At 38.2% G+C, this 27,011-nt stretch overlaps 1 protein-coding gene across 1 annotated transcript; it reads right to left on the reverse strand.

Annotated features, from left to right (window-relative positions):
* Window positions 1-16,815: 16,815 nt before the first annotated feature.
* On the reverse strand, window positions 16,816-18,644 carry LOC127800118 (uncharacterized). Its single transcript, XM_052334555.1, has 2 exons — window positions 17,795-18,644; window positions 16,816-17,534 (listed from the first exon to the last, which is right to left on the reverse strand). Exons 1-2 carry the CDS (start codon window positions 18,619-18,621, stop codon window positions 17,477-17,479), a joined length of 885 nt encoding a protein of 294 aa, XP_052190515.1. The 5' UTR covers window positions 18,622-18,644; the 3' UTR covers window positions 16,816-17,476.
* Between the last annotated feature and the right edge of the window lie 8,367 nt (window positions 18,645-27,011).

Genomic DNA, 27,011 nt, shown 5'->3' on the forward strand with positions numbered 1-27,011 from the left:
TTTCTAGTTAAGATGATTGGTTCTATTCCAGTCTTTCCTATGTCTTGAAAGTATTTTGGTGTGTGTGTAGTGGGTTCAAGTGAGGGGTTCTACCCTCCCGAGCTTAGGATTGCATGTGTTGGGATATATCGTATAGGCGTTTTAGTTACGTATTTGTGGCATTGTATGCATATTGATCATGTGCAATATTTCATCAATTGTTTTACTTTTGAAAGAGTCGGTGCATGGTATGTGTTTTCTCATATCATCGAGGTGTTGATTTTGTGTCGTTGTTATCGGGATGGGGTTTTCTTGAGAATGGGGCAAGGTTAATCCTAGTGATCGGGTGACATGGATGGGGACCTGGGGACTAAGTATTGTTAGTGTAGGTGCTCTAGACCCAATCAGATTGGGCATGTTGTACACTGACAATTGTAATCATGTTATTATTTGAATAAAGAGTTATTCAAATTCACAAGAAGTCATTCTATTAGTTTCTTGTTATTATTGTAATAACCGAATGAAACTAGATAGAAGTCCATATGATGTATACTGTGAATAATCTATAAAGATGTGAGATGATGCATCACAGTTTATAGACATCATTAAACGTCCCAAGTCGTAGCAATGTCAAGAATGGACATTGACAATTGCGGTAAGACTTGTATGTGCTATGTTTTTTCTATGTGATAGCAATGGGGGTCTCACACCCATAGGCATGGGGATGCCTAGACAAGTACATAGGTGACCAATATTGGAGAACGTGTCACTGGACATGACTCGCCATGAGAATCCATTTTGGTTATATGTTGATGAAATTCTCATACGAGATGGGTGTAACTAATCCTTGGACTTGAGGTTGTCACGGTCATCTCATAAGAAGACTGGTATGCTTTGACATCGTTTCGATGGGCCTAGACAAAGGCTGCACGTGGGCGATCGTTGGGTATATCATGAGGCTTATGGAGATGGGTGCATAGCCAAGATGGGACTCGTCTATCCCTTGATAGAGGATGATGTATCTAAGGCGCCTTCGGTGGATATTCACTTTAAATCCATGGCCATGGTGAAAGAGATCAATAAGGAGTTATTGATTCACTTTCTATTAAGTGAAGATATTCGAAAGACCGAAGAAAACTCATGTGATCATTATCAAGCAACACATCGCCATACTTGAGATCACATAAGATGCATTGATGAGAGGATCGTATTACACGGTAACCATGCTCCTGAAAGGTTATTTGCGGATTATGAATCCTTCTGAATAATTGGGTAGGCATGACGCCTTGCTAGAGGCCAATCTTGTCTTATGTGTTCGTACCGACACATTGCCAACATATTCGGAAGCCTAATGAGTCATACGCAATAGGCACGGTCCCTGGCTTAAACCAGGAGAGTGGACGTATGGTTAAGTGGGACACTTCGGCAAGAAGTTGTGCCGTCGTAGGTTCTCACGGGAAAAGAACAAATAGACGTAATGACGTCGATATGACAAGGAGTCGTCATAATGGAAAGAGTTTCCTAAAAATGGCATTTGATTAAATTAGGAAGGAGTTTCTAATTTAATGATTTTCTATTTGTTGGAGTGGCAAATAGGAAATAAAATATTTTTGGGCTTAAGTTAATATTTGGACTAAATTAGATTTGGGCCAAATATTAAATTAAATATTATATTTGGACTAAATTGGATTTGGGCCAAATATTAAAATAAATATTATATTTAGACTAAATTAGATTTGGGCCAAATATTAAATATTATATTTGGACCAAATTAGATTTGGGCCAAATATTAAATAAAATATATTTGGGCTTGAATTAGATTTGGGCCATAATATTTTATTTAACCTATAAAAGGATTGAGCCATTTAATTATATTTCTAGTTGGACTAGAATAAGCCCACTTATGATTCTAATTAAATTAGAATTAATGGGCTAGCCCAATCCATTAGGGTTTTAGAAACCCTAGGATATTTCATTATAAATATCCTTTTATAGGTTGCCCATTATAGTGGTGATTTTTGGTGTCGTTTTTCAAGAGTTGAAAAACGCATTGCCGTTCACTCTTCCCCGTTTCTTTTGGTATCGATTTGAAACGTGGGTGTTCTTTTACCGTCCATATACAAGCCGCGCAAAGGAGAAGGAGCTAGCACTCCTATTCCGCTCTCCTTGCCAACGGACGCGTGTCGCGTATCACGAGTTAGAGGCCGGACGCTTGGACGGCTCGAATCCGCGAACGACTCGATAATCTAAAGGTTAGATTTATTTATTTGTTTGTGAATGATTTGATTTCGACGTTGATTCAATCGCCGAGATCGGGGTAAGGTTCAAAATTTTTGAACTACGCTGCTTGCCCCGTAGCGATCTTGCTTTACTTTCAAGTATGTCATGGCAAGGTCAACCCTAATGGTGTGTGGAATTGATTTTCACTGGAGATTGAGTATACCAGGGAGATTTCTCAAGTTAGACGTGTTGCCTGTTGTCGTTGTCTGTATATGCCATGTTCGTGTGTCATTCATACATTTAGTAAGTTGTATCATGCCATCACTTAAATGTTTTATCATTTAATCTGGGTTATGCCCTTGGAACATTCAACGTTCCAGCCAGAGACTGCTGCAAGGGTAAGGACGTGGCCAATTGAGGGCTAATGGCATTTAGTGTGATAGCTACTATATCATTTTGAGGCGGTAGTATTTATTGTTATATGTATGAATGGTCGCATGATAGTGTTGTTATTTTGTAATGTTGTAATACTTATTTTGTTGTGGAAACACTATGTATGAACCTCGTGGTAGACCACGACATGTTAAAGTTATTATATCCACTGCGTAATTTTGGTGACTTGTTTGGTTTGGGACTATTGATCTTGTTAATTAAACGAGCGAGACTGGGATTTCTGAGATTTCATCTGCATGTGAAGATTGTTCTTGATGCACCGTGCATGATGATCATGGGAAAAAAAAAAAGATTCTCAAAAATACCCTTATAATAACACACCTAGGTGAGGCGGGGTGTTACAATTGGTATCAGACCTCGATTAAGTTAGATTGTCAAACTTAGCCTGGTTAGAACTATTGGACGAAAACTTAGAGTAGGATTATGGATCCTAAGAAACACCTGAAACTTAGAAGAAACGATAAGGAAATTCTAGGACACATACGTTCGAGGTTTCTAAGTATAATTTATTTGTTATTAGCAACAATAGTGGATCAAGTGCTGTTGACACACTGGGCGTATAGGATTGAAGCTCAAGGAAACCCGCAAGAGGAAGAAGTTCTTGTGTTTCTGAATGTAATGGAGGAAATCATAGATGATGTACCCCTGAGCTACTAACAATTGGAAGATCTGGCAGAGTACCAGTTCGACTATCTCATCAACTTGTTGGTGGGGGAATGGAAGACTTATGCCCAGTGGATATGACAGGATTGGGAATTCGAAACCTTAAATGAATTCTGCACAAGGATCCGGGATTAGTACGCAGATCTGTACGGACAAGCTATGAAGGAGAAAGCTCAGAAAGATGCCGCTGCTGCGGAACTTGAAGAAGAAGAGGACGTCATCGACTTCAGTACTGACGAGGAGTCCCATGAGGATAAAGAAGGACCCCCAGTCGAGTTTGACGATGACATTGATATTAAGGAGCCATGGATCTTGAGGCCGAAGGATAAGCTGAAGTAAGGAAAAAAAATATAACACGATGCTATGTTTATTTTTTTGTCATGCCATGTTAGGATGTTATGTTTCGTGGTTTACTTTTAAGAAATAAGACTGTCCCTCTTTACAGAAACTATCTTGTCTTGAGTATAACTTATATCCGTTGTTCACTCCAAATGGTGAATACACGATGACCTCGAGATGTGGTCAACAATGATTGTGGGAGAAGAGAGGAAGATAACCTCGAGAGTCAGGGTGACCGTAGAAGTCACCTGGGAGGAAATAGGAGATACATCGGGGAATCAAGCTTTGGTGGAGATCAGTTCAAGTGGATGGAAAGATTTTTTGGATAATATGCTAACTTACATGAGTAAAAAGGAACCTACTCGGCATGTGACCACAGCGCTGGAACGATACCGACATCTAAGGCCCCTTGTGTTCAAGGGTAGAACTTGAGACGATCCTAGCTCAGCCGAGTACTAGCTTGAGCAAACGGAGAAGTTACTTCAACATCTCCAATACAGGGAGGAGGAAAAAGTAAGATGCACTATTTACACACTAAGAAGAAGCAGGATGATTGTGGCAGTCTATCGAACATTTAATACTAAGATCTCGTTGAGAGCTCGAGGACGAAGATGAGAATGCACCAATCTACACTTGGGTAGGAATGTGAGCCAATACTGCATTCTTTTTTTATAGTAGTGTAGGTTTTCAAGCGTTTTGTTGATAGCCTAGTTTCGTCAGGGCTTGTGATCTTGCGACCTGCTACTTTGTTGCCTTTCGTCTTGCCATTCGTGATGAAATGTCCAATTGATTTTCTTTTTCGTAAGATGCCATTTTTGTTTTCTTTCTAGTATGTCATGCATTCTCCCAGCCAAGCTAGGGCCCTTGAGTGCTGACGTAGTGGTTCCTGAGTTAAGTGTTATGGTTGGTGCCGATCTTAGAATTTGGGGGAAAATGTTTTTTTGAATGTAAACCCTAGAGTTTGGCAGAGGTTTGGGGGGAATGTGTGTGTAGCACGAGATTTGAGGTTATAGATGAGGTGATGTTTTGGCGGCGCCGAGCGTTACTTTGGCAAAACTCTTCTTCTTTTGGGTGTCTCTATCAGCACGTGGAAGGCGTTGATTGGTCATGGTGGGAGTGACCTTTCGTTTTTCGCGACCGGGGTATGACCGTATTGATGGAGTGATTTTTCAGAACTTGACCGTATTTAATTTTTAGAGGACGGTGAATATGTTCTAACTGTCGGGCGACTGCGGTTTATAAAAAGGGGAAGCAAAGCCCTTGGTTTCTTTCCATGATATTTTTGCTCATTTGTGTCTTGGTTCTAGGAGACTTAGGGAAATGGGTTCAGTGTTTCGTGGTGGGGTTTTTTTTATCTTGCTGGGCATTTCTGCTGGCGACCTCGGGGGTGGTGACTTCTCAGGTAGCGCGACAGGGGTCGAGAGGTTTGAGGCTAAGCGTGTTAGGATGAGAGTCGTACTAGGATGGGTGAGACATGTTATGTCTAGAATGGGTGATGTGGCTTTCTCGAAGTTTGTCTCTGGTAGAAGTATCGTGTTCCAGCGTCCAAGTGCTTGGGTCTTTAATGTCGACATCATTAGGGTGGAGGTGGGAGGTCGTTTGACAGCTCTAAGGTTGAAAGTGAAAAATGTTGGAGTCACCCAGGCGCCAGGTCGTCTTAGATTTGCTTCAGGAATAGTTGCCCCACTGGTGGAATCCGACCCCTTTGGGGATAGGATGTTAGGTGATACAAAAGAGTTTCAGCCCTTACCAATCGACTTATGGGGAAAATGGTTGCTGATGATTATAAGGGGAGCATATCTTGCAGTTGCTGCTGCTTGGCCTTGCTTTCACTTTGAGCGTGCTTTTAGGCGTTTGTGCCTTGTAGCATGATAGGCAAGTGTGACATAAAATTACTATAGATATGAAGCTTGTAATTAGATGTAAATTCCGTAATGAAATGTAAACGTCTTCTAGGTACCTTGTTTTCTGCTGTGTCTTGTACGCTATCTTTGGTTATAGCGTCTTTTAGCTTTTCTGGTTGTGTCTTGATATAAAGTACTTTAGGATAGGACGGGTGTAGTTTCGAAGTCTGGCTTGCCTATTTGTTACAAGGCACGACTTTGGGATCGGACCGAGGTAGGCTCGAGGTTCGGTGTGCCTGTTTGTTACAAGGCACGACTTTAGGATTGGTCTGAGGTAGCCATGAACATGGCTTAAAGGAGGACCGAGTTTGAGTCTGGCTCGAGGTCTTGTGTGCCTGTTTGATACAAAGTGTGGCTCGATAGGGCCGAGGCGGGCTTGAGGCGCCTAAAGTAATGACGAGGCTGTGCCTGAGGTCTGCGAGAGGCAGACTGACCATGTCGGTCTGGATCCCGATCACAGTTTAAAGGAGGATCGAGTCTGGCTCGAGGTCTTGTGCATCTGTCTGATACAAGGTGTGGCTAGATAGGGCCGAGGCGGGCTCGAGGCGACGACCGAGATTACCATGGGATCATCGAGGTTTTTGTCGATACCTTTGAAGTCCTCCTCAGTGTAGGATATTGCGGGGTGTCAAGCTATCCTCTTTGGCTCCCTCTTGGTGTTATCTATTGACATTACTGCCTGGAGGTGTCATTTCCTTGCTGAGCTTGATTCTCCTCCTCTTGCAAAGCCTTCAGAGATGGTGTCAATGACTCCGGCTATTGGATTTTCTGGGGCGGTCTGGTGTTTTACCTATTGCCTGCTTGGTGCTGTCTCTGAGGGCTGAGGCTCCTTTGCCTGTTCGGGTTACCTTATGGGGATCGCCTTCGATTCAGTCTATAAACATATTGGCGGAGATAGCCTTCCCTGACAAGTCGCTCTATTTGGTCCTTTAAGGCGGCGCATTCTTTAGTTATATGCCCAGACATACAGTGGTAATCACACCGCTTGCTAGTGTCAATGTTGCCATGAGGGGGTCGTTGCTCGCTGATATTCGGGAGAGGGATGACCCTGGATTTGTAGACCTCTCAGAAAATCCGATCCCGTCTTGTTATGAGGGGGTGTATGTGTTGTAGTGCAACTGAGGTGGCTCGAGGGCTCGAGGTGGTTCTCTCCGCCTTTTGCTGTGATCTCGACTTTTTTGGTTTCTGTAGGAGTCCCTCATATGGTTGTGTTGATGCCTGGTAGGAGGTCCCGATTCGGGGGCTGGTTGCGGTCGTGCTTGTAGCTCAACTTCGTTGCGCCGGGTAGCCGAAGCTTCTTCCATGTTGATGTATTCTACTGCGCAGTTTCTAAGATCAGCCAGTATGGCAGGGGGTTTTCAGGCCAGTGAATCAGCGAAGGGGCTTGCTCTTAGCCCAGCCATGATGGCTTGCAAGGATACTGTAGGGTTGAGATCTTTAATCCGGAGGGTGTCCTGAAAGAACCTTTTCATGAATGCCCGTAGTGGCTCGTGTTCGCCTTGTTTCAGGTTGATAAGACTGGCCGACGTCTTATGATGAGTTCTGCTAGTGGAGAAATGAGTGAGGAAGTGAGTGGCTAACTCGGAGAATTCGTGGATGGAGTTCGGCTCCAAGGACTAGAACCACAGCATGGTCGATTTCTTCAGGGTGCTAGGAAAGGATCGACACATGATCAGGTCCGAGCTTCCACTTATCAGCATGGCAGAGCTGAATGTAGTGAGATGGTCCTTAGGGTCGGTGGTGTCGTCATAAGGTTCCAAGGTGTAGGGGGCAAAATCCATCGGGTAAAGGAACGACCATGATAAACTCGAAAAATGGATGACTGTGGGAGTACAAGGATATGGAAGGCGGGGGAATAGGGGTGTGGGTAGCCTGGTGGTGTTGGTGATGACTGCCTTCTGCATCGCAATCGACCAGCTCGTTGGGTTGGTTGCGTTGCTGGTTTCGGGTCAATTCAGTAACTTGGTTCTGGAGTTACTGGACCGTTTGAAGAAGGACTTCTATGACAGCTGGGTTTTGTGGGAGTTGGTCGGCGTTATTCAGTTCTTGGGTGGGGGCGCTTCTGGTTTACACCATGGTATGGCAACGGGGAGGTTGCTTTGAAAGGCTCTAGTGAAATTATGGAGTAGGTAAGTTTTATCGAGCCCCACGGTGGGTGCCAGATGTTCCTTCATGATCAAAAGAGGATGATCAGAGGTGGGATTGCAACTGCAGGGCGCGGGCTCCAGTGACGGGTCTGTCTGGGGGGCAGTTGGCATCTACAAGCACTCCGACGCTCGAGTGAGTAAGAGAGTAAGGAAAGAGTAGTGTGTAAGTAGGTCAGAGATTAGAACATACCTTAGTTCTGAAAAGAGCTGGCTGATATAGGAGGAGGAGATGTCCTCCTACATGCATGTGTTGTGGGTTTGCAGATGATGGGATCGACTATCCGGCATCGGTGGAGCTTCCCAGGTGGTAGCATGGTGGCGACGGGACCTTCATTAATCTGGATGGGATCTGCCATTAATGAGAATGAGATTTGAGGCAGCTGCGCGGATATCTAGCGGGGGTTACAATGATGTCGTGGCAGGCTAGCGCTAGGTCAAGATTGGGCCCAAAGAGAGGGCTAAGATTAGGCCAAGATTGGGCCCAAAGGGAGGACCAAAATTGGGCCCAAGGAGAGGGCCAAGATTGGGCTCAAGGAGAGGGCCAAGATTGGGCCCAGAGGGAGGGCCGAGATTGGGCCCAAGGAAAGGGCCAAGATTGGGTCCTAACAGTCCATAGGATATGTCTGAGCTACACCTTATGGGCGAGGTGGTTAGAGTTAATCTAGGAATTGTTCTTCTCTCAATACTTCAATAGGCTAAGAAAAGAGCGGGCTTAATAAATTAGATTATCTTAAACTTAAGGCTATTTTGTAATTTTATCCCATTTAGAACTTTGCTTCAATTTGGTTATCAAACTTTAACATTGGTTTCAATTTTATCCTCAATCGACTAGGCATGTACTCCAACATATGTGGCGGTTGAGGTGGCATGCTGATGTGTCTAATAATTGACACATTAACAAAACAATAAATTGGACAAGATTTAGGTAGGATCTATGGGTAAATTGGGTCGAGTTGGGTTGGATTCGGGCTAAATCTGGGCAAGGTCCAGGTGCTTGGAATGGATACTTCAATGGTAGACATAGTTAGGGATGGACGGTGACGAGAAAGCTGGAAGCAACACCGATGGTGAGGGAGATCAGCGACGATGGTGAGTAGGTCAATCGGCGATAGCAAATAGGAGGAAGATGTCAGTCGGTGGCTACGGATCTGAGTGTTGTCGGCGATTGAGTTATAGGGAATGTGATGAAGAAGACAACTGGAGAACGGTGGCCGACGTAAGTGAAAGGACAATCTGTGGCGATCATCACCACCTTCTCTTTCTTGGTTCTCCAAAACACGACTTTCTCATCGTCCTCCCATGGATTTTTCCCTCTAACCTCTGAATTCTCACCATTCCCCATTTCCTCTAATGAAAAAAAATCAAAATCATGGGCTTTTGGATTCCTCATCGCCTCCTCTGAGTCACAAGCTTCTAGAAGTTTCTCAATGCCTTAAAAAATATTCTTCATTCCTTTCTTCTCTTTCCTGCTACTAACTTTACCCATCAACGACTAGTAACATTTCTTGTCTTCATAGATAGTAGATTTCTTCTTCTTTCTTGGCCTGGAGAGGTCCAAAACTTGGCTGGGTTGAAGAAGAATGAGAGCTTTCATCCACAGAGTTGTGGGCATCTTAACAATTGCGTCGGAGCACAAAAATTAGGGTTTTTCATTGCTATTGGTCCTAGGGTTTCTAGAAGAATAGGAGTTGAAGGACAGAGAAATGGCAAAGCAGGAATTCGAAATTGAAGTGGAGTGGCGAGGGAAATAGAGGTGGCTTGATAAGGAAAGAGACTGAGGAGGCAAAAGAGAGAGATTGGCAGCCATGGATGATAATGTTCAAAACTCTGGTAGATTGCTTAGTCAATGACTAACTCCTTGCCCTTCAAGGTTCATGCACCAGCTTTTTAGGGGAAGGGAAGAAATAGGATAGAAATAAACATGAGTATATTTAGCTTAGTAAGGCATACTATAGGTGCATAATTGCTGAAGATATGCAACATGAACACATTAGTGACATGGAAAAGATATTCTCTCAACCCTAATACCTGGTTGATCTAGCAATTACCTTACTTAGAACTAGCTATCAATCTTCTAACATTTTCGTTAGATGGGCATTCCAAACAATGCTAAACGACGGTTATCTGTCTCCATACAGTTTAGGACTTTTACAGAAGCATAGCCTTAGAGTTCATAATCTAGATTATCATTTTGTATGTCCATGAACCCATTTCAAACATAATCTTTATGCAAGCAACACAACAAATGCATGTTATAACCATTCAAATACACAAGCAACGCACAACACCAACCAATGCACATCCTAGGCAATTCGTACTTGTCTCCTTAGCCCCCTTCCTATTCGTGTTCCTTTGTCGTGGTGGTCTTCTGAAATAGAATATAACATACATATCAATGTTAATGAACCAAATCTCAACATTAATTATCTATCTTACCTATGCAAGTCTAGAAATATCCTAAGGTCTTGAAACCATGCAATATCAACATCAAAACCCAAGGAATTTCTAATTAACTATTATGCCATAATATTTCATAATCAAACCATTCAAAACATTTCACAAGATTCCCAAATCTATTAACAAGTTATGTTTTGACCCATTTGTTTCAAAAAATTGCACTAGTACCTGAATCTTTTAAGAATTTACAACTTTAGCATGTAATTTCACCAAGATCCCTAGGGTTAAATTTTACTTCATCTCCAACTACTAAAATTCAATTTATTAAGCCCACAACATTTTGGAAATTATAGTTTACCTCTTAATCGTAACACCTTTATCTTTAAACCTCAATTTCCTATTCGTTTTTACTTGGATCAACACATGCAAGACCTTCCTAGCATACTAAAGGTCATGTAAAATCAAATTATTAATTCAATAAAATCATGGAATAAGGCTTATTGAAGTCAATTTTGAAGGTGATAATATGCTGGCTTGAACAAGTTGTCTAGTTTCCCACTTCAATTTCCTTGACACCTCTTCCTCCTACGATACATGTAAAGCCATCCCTTGGTATTAGAGATTTGAAGAAAAGGATTATAGATTAGAATTGGAGGGAAAATAGATGTTAAGGGGTATTCCCGTCCTACTCCTTATGGGCTGGGTTCGACTTAGCAGGTCAGCTTAATCGCATGAAGCCCAGTAGACCCCGAGCTGAGTTCGTCGAAGTAAGCTTGCATGTTGTTAGAGCTTGAGCTTAGATCATGGGACCAAGTGGGCTTTACACGAGCGAGCTCCCAACTACGCTTCAAACGAGCTCCCAACGACTCTTGCAGCTCGCTAGCCTAATCGATCAGCGAGCATAGCGAGAAGGTCAAATGTCAGAGAATGTTAATGGGCTAGGAGCCGTCCCAGCTGGGCCAACCTAGCCCCAACCTCTCGGCCCATTTGATCAGCCCATGCCGGTCTCATCTTGACCCCTGACAACAACATCATTACAGCCACTTTTGAATTTTCGTGCGCCCACCTTAGATCCCATCCTCATTAATGACGGATCCCATCCACATTAATGAGGGTCCTATCGGCACCTTGCTACTGCGTGGGCGCCTCCGCTGACTTTGGCATTATCTCCCATCACCTGCAGACATACCACACATGCAGGAGGACATCTCCTCCTCCCATTTATCAGCCAGCTTTTCCTAGAGCCATGGTATGCTTTTCCTGCCAACTTGCTGATACTCTGCACTCTCTTACTCACTTACTTAATTGAGCATCAGAGTATTTTGTAGGGGGTGACCGGTAGGCGGATCAACAAACCGAACTAGATAACCTCTTTTTTCTCTCTCTCGGATCCATTACACCAGTGCGGGTTGATGAATCACAATTGACCAATTTCGAACGTCGACAATAAAGAAATCATAAGTTCAAACTCACCAAACATTGATTAACTAACTTTCTAATAACTTGTTACTCTTCTTTAATGTTGAGAAGAGTAGAAGACTCAAACACAACAAAACAATCTCAGAATCCAAAGAACACACACGACAGAAGGCAATCACACAACTTATGAAAATAAAAATGCAAGCATAAGAAAGAGAAATGAGACACAAAAGATTTTACTGTGGTTCAACCTAAAATAGGGCTACATCCACGTTGAGCTCTGGTAAGAAGAGGTCGCTGCACTATTTAGAGAAAATAGATACACCCTCAATACAAACAATTCCCTTACTCACTATACATCAATGGTTCTCTAACAAAACCGCATCTTAATCACAAAATACATATTAGAAGCTTACCCTAAGAGCCAGAGAATACATAAAGAAAAACAAACAGAGAGAGAACTGAGAAACCCTTACTCACCAAAACACCTTATGTCGATCGCTCTACCCTCATTTCTTTTCTTTCTTCTTTTTCCAATTTACACCAATCTCGAGACGCTGTAGCAATATAATGAATCTAAGCGGCTACGATCGTGTTTTTACCAAGATCAAATCAATCGATCGTGCGACTTGGTATTGAGATAAAGGATTTCAATTTGACAACCCCAAATCTAAACAACATTACAACCTCAAAAACATTGATGGTGATGCTTGATGAGTTTCTTGGCTTCATATGCCTAGTTGGTGTAAGCCCTTACTCCCACCCATTTTTCTTTTCTGTAGTCCTTAGGTTTATTTTTTTAGTTATTCTTGTAGTAGGTTTAGCCTTTCTCTGGGAGTGCTCTAAGCCTTGTTGGTCACCTTTGTCCCTATCTTGGGTCCACGTTCCTAGGATTACCAATGGGATGGACGATTGTAATAAATGGTATTTTCTTGTTAAGACATTATTTCCTTTATCTTTATTTTATCAAATCTTGAGCTTGTATGCAAATTTATGCATGTGTTTCACCCTTCATATAACTTTGTAGGAAATGGTTGGACTAGCAAGGTGTTATCACTTTTTTTGTGATCTTGTTGGAATGTTGATTTGGTTATCTATCGTTTATTTAGTTTTTCTTTTTGTTTTAGTTTTTCTTTTTGTATTAGGATTGGTCGTGGTCAGTTTATATTTTTGATTTTTATGTCTCATACTTTATTAGGTCCATTGATAGACCCCATGAATAAACTCTCTGTAAAAGCCATATGCTTCTTTGAAGAAGAGGTGTTTTTCTAGTAATGGCAAATTGTTTACAAGTTGTGTGCACAAAAATGTAAAAGTTTTTCTTTGGTGGCCATAGTTGTATGGTAAATTTGAAGCAATGGAGTCTTTAAGTTGTCTCCCATTTCAGTTGACTTTTGAATAGGTGTGTGCAAAGGTTCAAGTAAATTGAAATAATTGAATCGACTAAATTGTAATAAAATGGTGTTTTTTGAAACATAATATATATAAAGTTTGAAAGTTTGAAAATTGAAACCTTAATTCTAAAGTAAGCACACCTCCATGCCCTGTCACCTACCCATTCTTTGTGATTATGACTCACTATTGCTAGGTCTTTTCTCTTCATTCATTTGTCATCTTTGAGTCTTCATCGTTTTTGTTTCTTCTCTTGTTAGTCTAGTCTTCACACTTTTCATCATTTTCAAGTCTTCTCCCATTCATTGTTTCTTTGTTGTCTTCTAGCACTCCAATTAATTGAACTAGTCCTTTCGTCATCTTCATTGTAACACCCCATTTTTTTCAAGCACGCGTTAACCCGAGATTTTGGGAATATTTTTTTTTTTCAACATACACCCAACTTAAAGCATTTCCAACAATCCTATTCTACCTTCTCAACATATCAAACTTAAAATGAATAAACTAAGATAAGTATTATCATCATAAATGTGGAAGCAAGATCGAAACCTCAAACGATACATAACCGTGATGCTTTTATTTATAACATAGAAATCGTATCATCATTTAACATGACATCTTCAAAATAATATACATAGATTCTCAAGAACCTACATCTCAAAGATAACATCTAAACACCTTAAACATAACCAAAAGACCTACTAAAGATCTAACATGTAGATAATGGCTACATCTCGAGAACCTCTTTTCCTTTGACAACATTTGAATATTCCAGAGACATAGTCCAAATTAGATGCCAAATCATCTAAGTGAGAGTTTAAAAATATTTTCCTGAATATATGCAAGACCATGAAATAAATGACAAATTTCGACATGTTCCAGCCCAAGAGAATCCCACACAAGAGCAATCTCTCTAAAGGCAGCATAATCACATCGATGCATTGGCATAATATAATCCTAGCTTAAGAGGGGCAACATCAATGCATCTCTTCGACATCTCAGCAATAATCGTTACCACTCTTGACACGAGAGGGTCAACATCAACACAGGAACCCGACTCACCACAATCACGTCAGAGATTACGTTCCCACTCAAAAGCACCCCGAAAGCACTACCTATTTCCAACACACATGCCAATGCCATAACCACAATATGTAATGATGCATTACATAAAAATGAAATTTTAATGCACATGTAAATAAATATTTTTGGATGAACCATCCACATAAAATCAACTATTCACATGCCAAAACCATTCCATGAAACAAAATCAAGTATAGGGTCGAACCACCCACGATAAACCAAATTTGAAATAGAAACTTTCACAAATCAAAACCATTTGTATAAAACGAGCCAAGTTTTGATAGTAGAACCACTCACAATAAATCAAGTTTTTAAGTAAGAACACTCACATTGAAGGTTTATCTCTGAAAGTTACGATTTCATAGCAAACGACCTAGTTTTTGAAGAAAACACAAGTTTCAATAAACCTTCTAATATTTTTACGTGGGGTTGAAGGTCATTAAATTAGGGACAAAATTGAAAAATCTCAAGGAAAAAGGACCTCTTAGGCGCCCTGGGAAGGTGGCCTACTCGCCTTCACATGCAGCCTTTTCCCGGCGTGTGTATCTTATGCGCCACCGTGATAGCACTGCATCACTTTCGTATTTCGGCCATATCTCCCTTATTTTAACTTCGATTTGACCTCGTTTGAACCTACGGGTCCCTCTTTTCCCCCTCTATAGGAATATTACAAAAAATAGACTTACCTTGCCATTTTTCTGACTGTTTGGGACAAACTTTGGCGAAGGTCCAAAACTCCGGCAAGACTCATTTTCTTTCGCTTCTCCTCTGATTACTTCCATTCTTTTGTAGAATTTTCTCCCTTCTCTCAAGAATAGGATCCTCACCTTAGAATCCCTCACTTCTCAACTCTCTTATAATGATTTGAGAACAACCCATGGGCTTATTTATAGATTCCTCGAACCAATCACACATCGCTATTTGTCCCTAGATAAGCTTTGGACTCCAAAGATTCAAAGCTATATTGAAATGGATTTTCAAATCAAAAGCTAGAATGGAATCAATTTTGAAATCGAAAGTGATCCAAAACTAGAATGGAATAAATTTTGAAATTCAAAGCTAATACCTCAAGCTTCTTCCAAATGCCATTTTGACCCTTATTTCAAGTCCTCAAGTTTTGATATTTTATCATATTAACTCCTAATTTCATCTTTATTTCATTTGGGTAATTCCCCAATTGCAATTACACCCTCAAATATCAAATTAATTCTCATCGAGATACATAAAATTCAAAATTAATAATTCAAGGCTTACTCGATAAGGATGATTTCATCTCTACACCCTTTTAGGACATTTGTTTCATCCTGAAACCACTTCAGCATTGATTCTTACATAATAATGGAGCCCCCTTCGGGTTCCGTTGACTTCCCAGAGGTCCCTTACGATCATTCAATTTTTTAACCTAAATTACAACTATACCAAAAATTGTATCCAATTTGATTTCTCTCGGTGTTATAAATCTCGCATCGAGACGCTCGTCGTTGACATATCTTTTTCTTTAGACATCTAAGCTCCAGGGTATTCCCTGTAGTCAATTTGACGACTTATTTTTATTATCAAGTCAATTTTTAATATTTTAATCTCTCTTAAATTACATGGCATCCTTATGCTAAAATGGGGTATTACATTCATCGTCTCTGGTCTTCACTTTGCCAACTCTCTTTTCATCTTTTGTCTTTTTATCTGTAGTTATTTTCGTTGTCTTAGGTTCTCACTTTGTTGACTCTCTTCTCTTATCTTGTCTCTTAGTGTGTTCGTCTTCTTCATCTGCAATCTTCACATCATGGTTTTCTTCATTTAATTTATATGATTTTCAAGTTTTCATTTAGAATTGTTTAAACTTTAATTTGTTCTGTTAATCCATAAATCAAAGTTTTCTTCGATCGATTTAGTTGCCCAAAAATTTCGATCGATTAGGTTCGGTTATTAAGTTCATTTTGGTTTGTTCAAATTTTAAAATTTAGTTAATTTTAAAAATCGAACAAACCCATTACTCACTCCTAACTTTAAAGCTTTGGCGTTGTGGGTTAGTTATATCTCTCATGAATCTTGTTCTTGATCTATTAATAATATTTCTCACCTTATCTAAAAAAACTCTACAATAAAACTGTTATTAAACTAAAAAAAGGGTAAAATAATATTTTTATTTTTGGATATTAATAATATAGCTTTTTTATTGTTAATAAAATATTACTTTTACTTTTTTGGTATAATGAAATATTTTTTTATTTCACTGGGTGTTATAAAATATTATATTTATTTTTTGGATATTAATAATATAACTTTTTATTGTTAATAAAATATTACTCTTACTTTTTGGGAACAATGAAGTATTTTTTATTTCATTGGGTGTTATAAAATATTGTTTTATTTTCTGTAAAATTATGTTAACGGGTGTCTTAAAATACTTGTTAAGATTTAATACATTTATTTTTTAACAATTTATTACCATAACCCTAATATGTGTGTGTGTGTGTGTATGATAAAATAAGCATTTCCTAGTCCTACTAAATGAACAATTCAATTGGAAAATTTCAACTTTTCTCCTATCCATTTCATCCAACCAAATGGCAAGAAAGAAAAGAAAAAACAAGAAGGAAGAATCGCTAGAAGACAACAACATCTCAGCCAAACAATATTGATTGACCTTAACAAACTTAACCCCTGCCACGTTTGAGATATCTTCGACAATCTAAATCATTAATTTAACTTTTCTCTCTATAAACTATATATGTCAATTAATTGATTTAGTTTTAAGTAAGTCAATGCACGTCACAACCACAATATTTTACGAGTTTAAAGTTATGAGACCGAGTTTTATTGAATTTCTTTACTGTTTTGTTGATCTTATGTTGTCTCGTTACATTTTATAAGTTGATGTAAAAAAGATTGATAATGCTATGTACAAACAAAGGTCCTTAATACTATACTATTAAGGATGATCAAGATCCATTTAAAATAAACCACCCTAATAAGATAACATTAATTTCTTCCATACCCTTTTATTAATCAAAACAAAAAAGAAGAAAAAAGTCTCTATGAACATGACAAAGCGGTAAAACACTTGAAAGTTGAAGTGAGCATCGGAGGTTCGAATCCTTGTAGAGGTAGGGTCTTGGTGCGTTCTGTTGCCCTTTCGAAAGTTCTGTTCACATGACGTGAAGAGGGATCCACAAGGAGAGCAACCGCTTCTTGAAAGTTTGTCGCAAGTGTGTGTATATTGTGACCTTATTTAAATTTACCTAGATGATGAACCAAGGAGGAAGGCCGCTCTCGTTCACGATTACTTGGGCAAAGTTTGGAGTTGGGTTATAAAAAAAAAAAAAACTAGTAAAAGTAGATGCTAGAACTCGGAGCCTCGGGTTCCGAATCCCGTAAGCCTGAATTGCTTCTCTATTCAATTCTGAATAACCTAATTTTATTTGCTTAAAAGATAGAAATATAAAAATACGAACCACCCAAATGATCCACCCCTACTTTTCACATTTCTTCCTTCCACGAGAGTAAGAAGGTCCAGCAACCAGATGAACTACCACTCCTGCAAAAACAATCAACACCCACACTTAATCAAATTGATTACCATTTAATTTCCACACTAGCTAGCTGGCTAGCTACAAAATTAACAACGTACAAGCTGCCATAGAATTTGAATAATTGACAAAGAAAAGAAGAGAGGCTCAACATCATTATTATTATTATTCCCAAATCTTAGTTTAAGTAATTAAACCATGGAAAGTGATTCATAATCAGAGTCAAGTAATTGATTCAATCGTCATGAACTAATTTTGACTTAATTACCTTCTGAGGCTTTCTTCTCTCTCCCCCTCACTTGAAACTGAAAATGTTTTCTTCAACCTTTCCTCGCCTTTATTTGCAGCCTCAGAGTTCTTCTTCTTCTTATTCTTCTTCTTTGATCCCAAAGAAACTGGAAAAACCACCACTTTGAGAAACAGCCCTCCATTATCAATGCTTCCACTTCTCACGATCACCTTTCCTTTCTTCTCATCCCGCTTGCTTTTCTGTTCCTGATTCGAACTTTCCCTGGAAAAACTTTTCTTTCCATCCAAACAGTACTGTTCCCGATGATGAGAATATTCTTCCTCCACTCTAGGCTGCTGCTGATGAGAATGTTCTTCCTCCACTCTAGGCTGCTGCTCAACCAGATCTTTCATGGACAGCTCATAGCATGTTTCGGGCATGTTCTTGGCCATCTCCATGAGCTCCCGCCGGCCTCTGGCTATTGCCTGAGCTCTCGGACTCCCCGACACGAGCCGGCAATTGTTCCAGTGCTGCTGCATGTGCAAAGAGCTTGATGGACTTGTCTTCCACAAGGGTGGAAAAGACACACCATCAGGATGATCATCTTCCATGCCAATACTAGTCCGGTTTCTGTAATAGTTCTCGTGGTTTTGGGCTGTTTTTGGAGCGCCGGTGCCATAATTCAGAGTGTCCCAACTGCCATTTACATGGCTAGAAGGATCGAAGGTGTGATCATGGCTGTCATCAAGCTCAGTTGTTCTTGGATCAAGCATGGTGTTTGTTTGCTGGGACTGAGGGGGAAGAGGGGAATTATGATATGATATGGTTAGTGCAAAGGAGAGGTTTGGTGGTGTGTTAATTGTCATCGATGAGTTTACTCTATGGTCTATTCTCACATCACTTCTTCAGGTCAAATTTATTATTATTATTATTAGGGTTGAAGAGTTGTAATTTGATATACAATAACTTATTTGTATTGAATTACGTACCCATTTTTTCCGGTCGTGCCATACAAATAAAATAACAACTTTATAAGAATAAAATAAAATAATGGGAGAGGAGATGGTGCCCCTCTAGCTAATTATATTATCTATTTAATGAGATTAAGAAAAACTTATCCATCCATCGTAACGGTTCATATTTAACAATAGTTTTGTTACTTGACGACATTCATCTATTAAATTTTTATATTGGGGGGCAGATAGAGTGTCACACACAATAGTCAAGCCTTCTAGATGGCCGGAGATGTGGGGCCCATTTCTTCATCCACCATTTTTCCAACTTCTTGTCATGCTCGCGTCCCTGCCTACCTTGTGCTTCTTTAATTTTTCTATGAAATGGCAAAAAAAAAAAGGTAATATTTTAATACATCTAGTGTATAGGCGAGTCTATACTTAATTACGTTGTTGAACATTTTAAAATTTATCTTAGTAATTAAATAATGGGCTAATAGCTTAATTTACTTTGGATTATTTTTTAATTTTATTTTGTTTTAAAAATTATTTCAATTTGATTCTTCTATCTTAAGATTGATGTCAATTTTATCTTCGATCGATATAACATGTGGCTTAGCTAACGTGGCGATTGGAATAATGTGTTGATGTATGCAACAATTGACACATGAGCAAAACGGTGTCGTTTTGTCTTGCTCTCGTTACAAACTATATGGTAAAATGAGACCTAAATTGAAATAATTCTTAAAACATGATAAAATTGAAAAGTGACCCAAAATTGAGATGAATAAGGCTATTATCCCTTAGTTTAATTACCGATGTGTTAATTATTAAACAAATCAACAAGCAACCTTAGTTGCCACATCAATTGGACCACATGTTAGGTCGATTTAGGATAAAATAAACATTAATCTTAAAATACGAAGACCGAATTGAAACAATTCTTAAAATGAGATAAAATTAAAAAAAATGATCCAAAATTAAGGATAAATCAGACTATTACCCCTTAAATAAAAATGGGTTAAATTTAAAATAAATTTTAACTCTTAAATGTTCGAGTCTACTTACTTATATACTCCCGATCTACTTAAATATTTTTGAAGAAAAAGAGTCAAAAAGATTTAATTGTCCTATTTCAAATTTTAGTTTTATTTTTCATTCTTCCATTATTATTGATTTGGTTATACTAAGTGCTTCTCAAGCTCCAATCAGATCTTATCTCATGATGCATAGTTAATTTGGCCCACTCTCACCAACCCTAAGTAAGTTACATACCTACGATGTTTACAATTAGGAAGAGATGACAAAGACCCTCGTATCCTAGGATAGAGAATCCTAGGCACATGAGCCAATTAATTAAAACTGTCTTAGAAAATCCCTCTAGAGTGTTTGATTTGCCTAAATCTTTGTCACAGATCTGATTAGGTGTAGTAGGTGATACCAAATATCAACGTTTTGCTACAGTAAATTGGGGAAATCTTATCTTGTGAGTCTGGATGATTTGTACCTGATCAGGGGCGCGCGGAATTAATAAGGCAGCCCCAAAAGTTTTTACATAAAGTATTAATTATTTGTTAAAAGAGCCCCAACAAATTTCAAAATTTTAAATAAAATTGTTCTGTTTATTTGAGAGAAAATATTTCTCCGAGGAAAAATAGTTTTTCTGAAAAATAATTTTCTTGAAATATGTTTTCCGTTATTTAGTTGTAACTTGAAATCTTTTTTGAAAATTCATTTCTAGTGTTTGGTTAACACTTAGAAAAAGAAAAATCATTTCCAAACGGAGCTAAAGAGAGAGCTAGACGACGACTTAGAGACGAATGATAATGTAGAAGTGATGGTGAGATAGCAATAGCAAGACAGATAACGATAACAATGACAATGACAGCGACAACGATAATGACATCGATAACAATAAGATAAATGGCAATGTAAGAGAGAGAGGTGAAGAAAGAGATAGATGTTGTTGAGTAAAGGGTTTTGGAAAACTGACTTCTCCTTTTGCAAAGGGGAAGTCATTTTCTGCAATTTTGTATAGCCTAAGTAATGTGTTTTTCATTGGCTGAAATGTATTTTCAGTTAATTTCTAGTTTTTCTTACCCTTAATCATTGAAAAATGAGAAAAATGTTTTCTAAGAGAAAACTCTCTCTCAAACAAACGGAGGCTAAGTAAAAAATTTAAAATTGCCTAACAAGTGTACTGTACTATTTATCTCTCACACTTGTGCACGTGGCATCTTGTTTAAGGTTAGTGATTTCAAAATATTACTAAACAACAAAGTAAAAATGTGCAAAAATCTCAAAGATAGTCAATTACGTACCAAAGCACAAAAATCTCTAATCTTTTTGTGTTGATTCCTCCCCTTTCAACTACAATTACGTGGAGGTTTTTCTAACAATGAAGATTACCAAGATTTTTTGCCTCCAAAATTAGGTGGGTGATAATTTTCTTTTAAATAGTCTAATTGTCTACGTAGAAAAGAAGATGATAGAGACTTTTACGTACATTGGATATGATTATTGATGAATTTTATACCATAAAAAATAAGCGGGCACAATTTTCAGTGATGCTTTTAGCATTTTTATTTTAATATATATATATATATATATATATTACATGTTGTACTCATTTATTTAGTTGAAGAGCTAAGTTCTAATAATATTTTTGGATGGAGATACAATTTGTTACAATTTATATTACGTAGCTAAGTAAGGACACTAGTGCCTAAAAGAATGAGAGTTTGTTATGAATCAATTTTACATTATTAGTTTACTAAATAAATTTTAAATATTTTAATTGGATGTGAAGTTATAAAAAAGTTGGCCTCTTTATATACGTTGATAGGTCTACCTAAACCCATCTAAACCCATAGGTAGATAGTCTGTGTTATATAAAGAAATAAATGAAGTTTAATTATAATCATTAAATAGTTTTTTTTTTTTTTTTGTGTACACAAGAAATATATAGAACAAAACTAGCACAAAAGTGTCTACATGATGGAGCAGGGGCATACCCCCACACAAATAAAAAAAAAAAAAAACAACAACCCAACACTGCTTAAACAAAGGGCAGTAAACAACCACTAAGTAACGAATTGGGCAGCCAAAATAATTTCATATCGTGGACGTAAGCACAATATTGAACCACCAATCAAAATTCTCCTTAGCCGACATTTATGTTGCATGGAAACAGAAACGTGAGACATTTCTGATAGGAAACAAAAACGCAAAAATGACATTTTTCTAAAAAGATAGGAAACGAAAACGTGGGTAAACTGTAAATTTAAAAAATATAAAAATTTTTTGTAAATATAATTTTTACAAAAAAATTCATTATTGCTTCTGAGGCATTATTGCTCCTTCTCCCCTACATGAAAAGGCAAAAATTCAAAGAAAGAACACCTTGGAGAAGTAAGAGGCGCAAATCAAGACTGTTTGGGAGAGCCGATCATAGTGCTCCAAGAAACTCTCTCTAGAGGCTCATATTATAAGGGACCCAGTCATGAATATCATCCAAACATATGTTCTGAAACAAAGATATGTTCTGAAACATAAAGACAAACAGTTGGTGGGCACAAAGAAAATCCCCAAGGGTTTTTCCATTTGAGAATCATCTGATATTCCCTCAAGTATAATCCACTAGAAAACAAAATAATTGCAGAATTTTTTGTCTAGAAAAAGTCATAACTGGGTCACTGAGAAAGTAAGAACAAAGATTTACTTGTTTGTCTAGCAGGGGAGCTCTCTCACTTCCCGCCCATTGTTATTTCTATGTCTTATGAAGAGAACAACCCAAATTACAAGCCGTCCTTCCATCCTTAAATGATCCTTACTATATGTTGGAAGGAATGTACTATTCTGGTAGCTGCTAGGAAGTGAAAAGCTGCTTGACCAGGAGAGAGCCTTGATGCAGATGCCGACGAGGAAGAAGAAGAATAAAAAGAAGAAGAAAAAGAAGAGAGGGAAAGAGGTAGATCAGATTCAATTTTTTAGGGCTCCCTGTGCTGTAATCGTGCGTTGGAAACACGTTTCCAGCCACGTTGTTAAAATTATGAAATAGCCCAAGAGTTTTGAAAATTACACAAACGACTCGAAAAATGTTTCAAGCCGTTTTTCCCGTTTTTGAAATGGGAAACGGTTCAGAAACTTGGAAACGGCACCTCCGAGTTGTTTCCGTGCTTCATAGGCAGACATAGGTTGGCTTGCATCGAACCATGTTACCAAAATCTCGTGCAGACGTAGGCTGGTCTTTTTGCTGAATCGCAACAAACAAAACACCAAATTTGTAGATGTAGGGCAATCCGAATTGCAATAACAAAATCTTGGGACTTTGGCACCTTGAGGAGACCTCTTAAGGGCAATATCAATATGGGACCTGGGGTTTTCATCCACTTTGCTAGCATCCCAAGTGGATATAGGCTGGTTTTTATTAAACCACGACATCAAAACCTTACTGCAAATGTAGGCTAAGAAGGTTGAACCACGCACCAAAACCTCATTCCACATTAGAATTAACCTCTTTGCGGAAGTAGGCATCATAAACTGAGTCATGTCACCCAAAAATCTCTCGAATTGTAGAAGTAGATGCCACATGCTAAAAAAAAAATCTCTCCATCTGGTTATTAAAGTAGACACCACATGCCAAATCGTCGGAACAAAATGACTGACATACTCCTCGTGGATGTAGATCAGGTCAAATAGTAGAAACAAAATTTCTCCATGGTTTTCCTGTTGCGAAGGTAGGCACTAGGTGCTGAATTGCCTTGACAAAATCTTTCCTATAATTCTATTGCAAATGTAGGACAATCTAAATTGTAGAAACAAAATTGTTGAAGCTCTCGTAGCATTTGCCTCAAAGGTTTGCCTAGAAGAAATTAAGTATATTTTTTATTTTCTTTATATCATGGCAACTTACCCCCTTTTCGGCAAAGAGTCCATTGTCCTCCCTAGCTTATAGTAGGGGGAATCTGGGTATTTTTGTTATTTGTTGTCATAATAAGAAAAAGAAAGCGGACATATCCAAACATGAACTATAGCTTGTCATGCTTTGAGATAATGCATGTAATACCCATGATGAGTCATGATAGATTTTATCAATTAAGAGAATATTGGTATATGGAAAATTCCATAATTGCCCTTGAACTAAAGAGAAGGCCCATAATATGTAGGATGCCTTAGGAGGGGCAAAACGGTAATTTGGAGTCCCGTCCCATAAAAAGATAAATTATTTTTAGAGAAATTATTTATATTGGAGAATTGATTTTTGGAGAATTTAATTCTTGATTAAGTGTATGGATAATTAGGAAATTAAAATGGAAGCCAAGTATGGTTAGATTTGTGACACTTGGCAAAAATCTCATGGAATGAGATTTAATTTAATTTAGGAATAATAAATTTGTTGATTAAGTGTAATTGGTGACACTTGGAATGATCTTGTGAAGGAAGAGTGGGATTTAAAGAAATGCAAAAAGAAAAGAAATTAGTCTCTCAAGCATTAAATGAGAGCTATTATGGAGAGAATTAAAAGAAAATCCATATTAAATGGAAATTAGTCATATATTTATGTGGGAAAATGGTGGATTTAATTAAATGCCAAAGTAAAATGAATTATGTCTTTCAAGAGCAATTTAAATTAAATAAAAAAGAAAAGATAATAGTCTCCATTAATTGCTTGAAAAGTTATGGATTTAAATTAAATGAAAAATGGAGAAATTAGTCAATCTTGAAATTAGTCATTAATTATTAATTTTGAAAAGTGGAGAATTATGGGAATTAGAGATTGATCCAATGGTTGAGGATTTAATCTCCAAAGAAAATCAAAGGTTGAGATTTAAAGAGACTAAGTCTCTTGGATTGTGTTTCTTTAGAGACTAGAGATGAGTTCTCTTAAAATCAATGGCTAAGATTGAGGATTAGGAGAAGCACAAGGATTGTGCTTGTGTTGGAGAGTTGAGATTGAGTCTCTTGAATTAAAGAAAACCAATGGCTAAGATATAATCTTGAATTTTGGCATGGATTGTGTAGAAAAGCTCTATAAATAGGGAGTCGAGAATTTAGTTCAAGGTTTTCCCACTTGTGAAGAGAAAGAAAGCAAGAAGAGCTAAGGTTAGGAGAAGGAAGAAGAAATGCAAGCAAGAGGTAAGCCTTAATTTAAATCTCTTCAAGTGTGTAGGGAAGTTTTCATTCTCCATTCTTTCTTTAGTCTTAAAGATCTCTAATGCTTTAAGGATATTTTCTTAAGGTGATTAAAAGCCAAAGAGAGAGTCTTGGCAAGTGGAAGTATTGAAGCTTTAAGGAAAGAGGTAAGGGATAACCCCAAGTGGTGGGGGTTTTGCTTGCATTTGTACATGTTTTTAATGAGTTGCATGTAATGGTCTTATTGCATGTTTTGTGTTCTAGTGGACCTATGGCCATATGGAGGACTAGTGATGAGAGAGGGGTTGGTTGGTGCCTTAACCTAAGTGGTTATGAGGGCATGGAGGACTACCCATAATATGCATTGTATTTGCATTACATGTTTATATTCTCATGTTACATATACATTTGCATAGCACCCTTACTGAGCATTGGCTCATAAGGTCCTTTGACCTCTATGTAGGTGGAGAATCATCTAAGGGAAAAGGAGTTTTGCAAGGTTGAAGGTAATGGAGCAAGGGAAGTACATGTGTAGTTGTATGTATTTTGTGGTCTAGTGGATGAATGTTGTATTTATTTTGTTAAATATGTAATGAATGCTTAATGTGGGTGAAAAGTGGCAAACTTGAATGTTTTGGAAGCCATTTGAAGTGTAAAAGCATTCTGGAAATTTTGGGTTTTAAAAAAAAAAAAATATTTTTTTTAATTAAAAAGGAGAGGCAGTGTGCTGGGCGCGGCTGGCGCGACCGCGCGCAACAGGTGCGCGCGGGATGCCAGCGCGCGCGTGCGGCCTGCACGCATGGCACGCGTGACTTGCGTGAATGGCCCGCGCGGCCGGTGCGCGCGCCCGCGCGGCCTATGCGCAAGTGCGGCCCGCGAGGCCAGCGCTGGGGGCACAGCTGGTGCTGCCCCCCTTGCTGCTGTGATGTTTTTCTTTTTTTTTATTTTATTTCCTTTTTTTTGTTTAATTAATTATTTCTGATATTTTGTAAAATTCTGAAATAAATTATGTTTAAATAAATAAATAAAGGATTATTTTAGGCACCAAATTAATTATTAAATTAATATAAATTTGAGGCAATTGTGGGGAAAAATTTCTATATTTTGAGAAATTAAATAATGGAGTATTTTCCTTAAATTTTGAAATTGGATGAGGATGCCTTGAGGTTTGTATTTCAAAAATTAATTTCCTAATGGTTGGAAAATTATGGTATTTTTGAAATAATTAAAGGAAAAAAATCAATGGAGATTTAATAAGGAAAATTTTATTAAAATTTTCCAAAGAAATATTAATCCAAATATTTTTCAAAGGAATTGGAAGTGAGATAAATGGGTTAATGGTTGGGGCAAAGAAAAGAAAAATTATTTTCTTATAATTAAGGCGTTATGCCATAATTTATATGAAGCATGGGAGTTAGTTTAATTCTTTCGATCCTGGGAGGTCACCCTTAGCTCTTCATTAAGAGCTTGAGAAGGGGTGACACTTTGCGAGGTTTCGGGTTTTAATGGGTCGTTTTGATAATTCCCGGACCCTCGAGTAGAGCGAAGAGAGGGCAAAGCCTAGTTCCCACCTAGGTCGTTTCCCATTGAAACGTAGCCATCTTTTCATCTTTGCCCTAGCGTGTGAATAATAAGCTGATTATTCGTGAGTAACACCCGTAGGTGGGAGCGGGGCGTTACAATGCATTTTCCAACTTGGATTCTTCCATTCCCTTTTCCTAACATCCATGGTTTTACAAGATTAACTAAAATCAGATAAATATGCTAGGTACTTCTAACCTTGTCACTTGCATAACACATACATGCATACACAAATGATATATTATGAGCGATCTCTTAAATGTCCAAAAGAATTCTATTTGTTGTACTTCATTTTATATAGTTGATTAGTTTCTTCTACCTAAACCAAAAAGAAAAAAAACTACAAAGGGAATATATTCTAAAGGGCCAAGTTTGTAAAAAAAGTTGGAAGGTGCTTCTAGGAGGTCAAACTAATCTCCAAACTAGTCTGCTCCTAAAGGTCCTTGTAATTCTTGAGGGATCAGGATTTGGCAAGAATGAACTCCAAGGCCCTGACAAATTTGCCAGGTTATCTTGGGTATCCACTACCAATATTTGTTTCAAACTGCGAGGATTTAAACCATATTCCCTCTAGTCCAAAGTCTCCA

The sequence above is a fragment of the Diospyros lotus genome, chromosome 4, assembly GCF_014633365.1.
Source record: "Diospyros lotus cultivar Yz01 chromosome 4, ASM1463336v1, whole genome shotgun sequence".
Lineage (NCBI taxonomy): Eukaryota > Viridiplantae > Streptophyta > Magnoliopsida > Ericales > Ebenaceae > Diospyros > Diospyros lotus.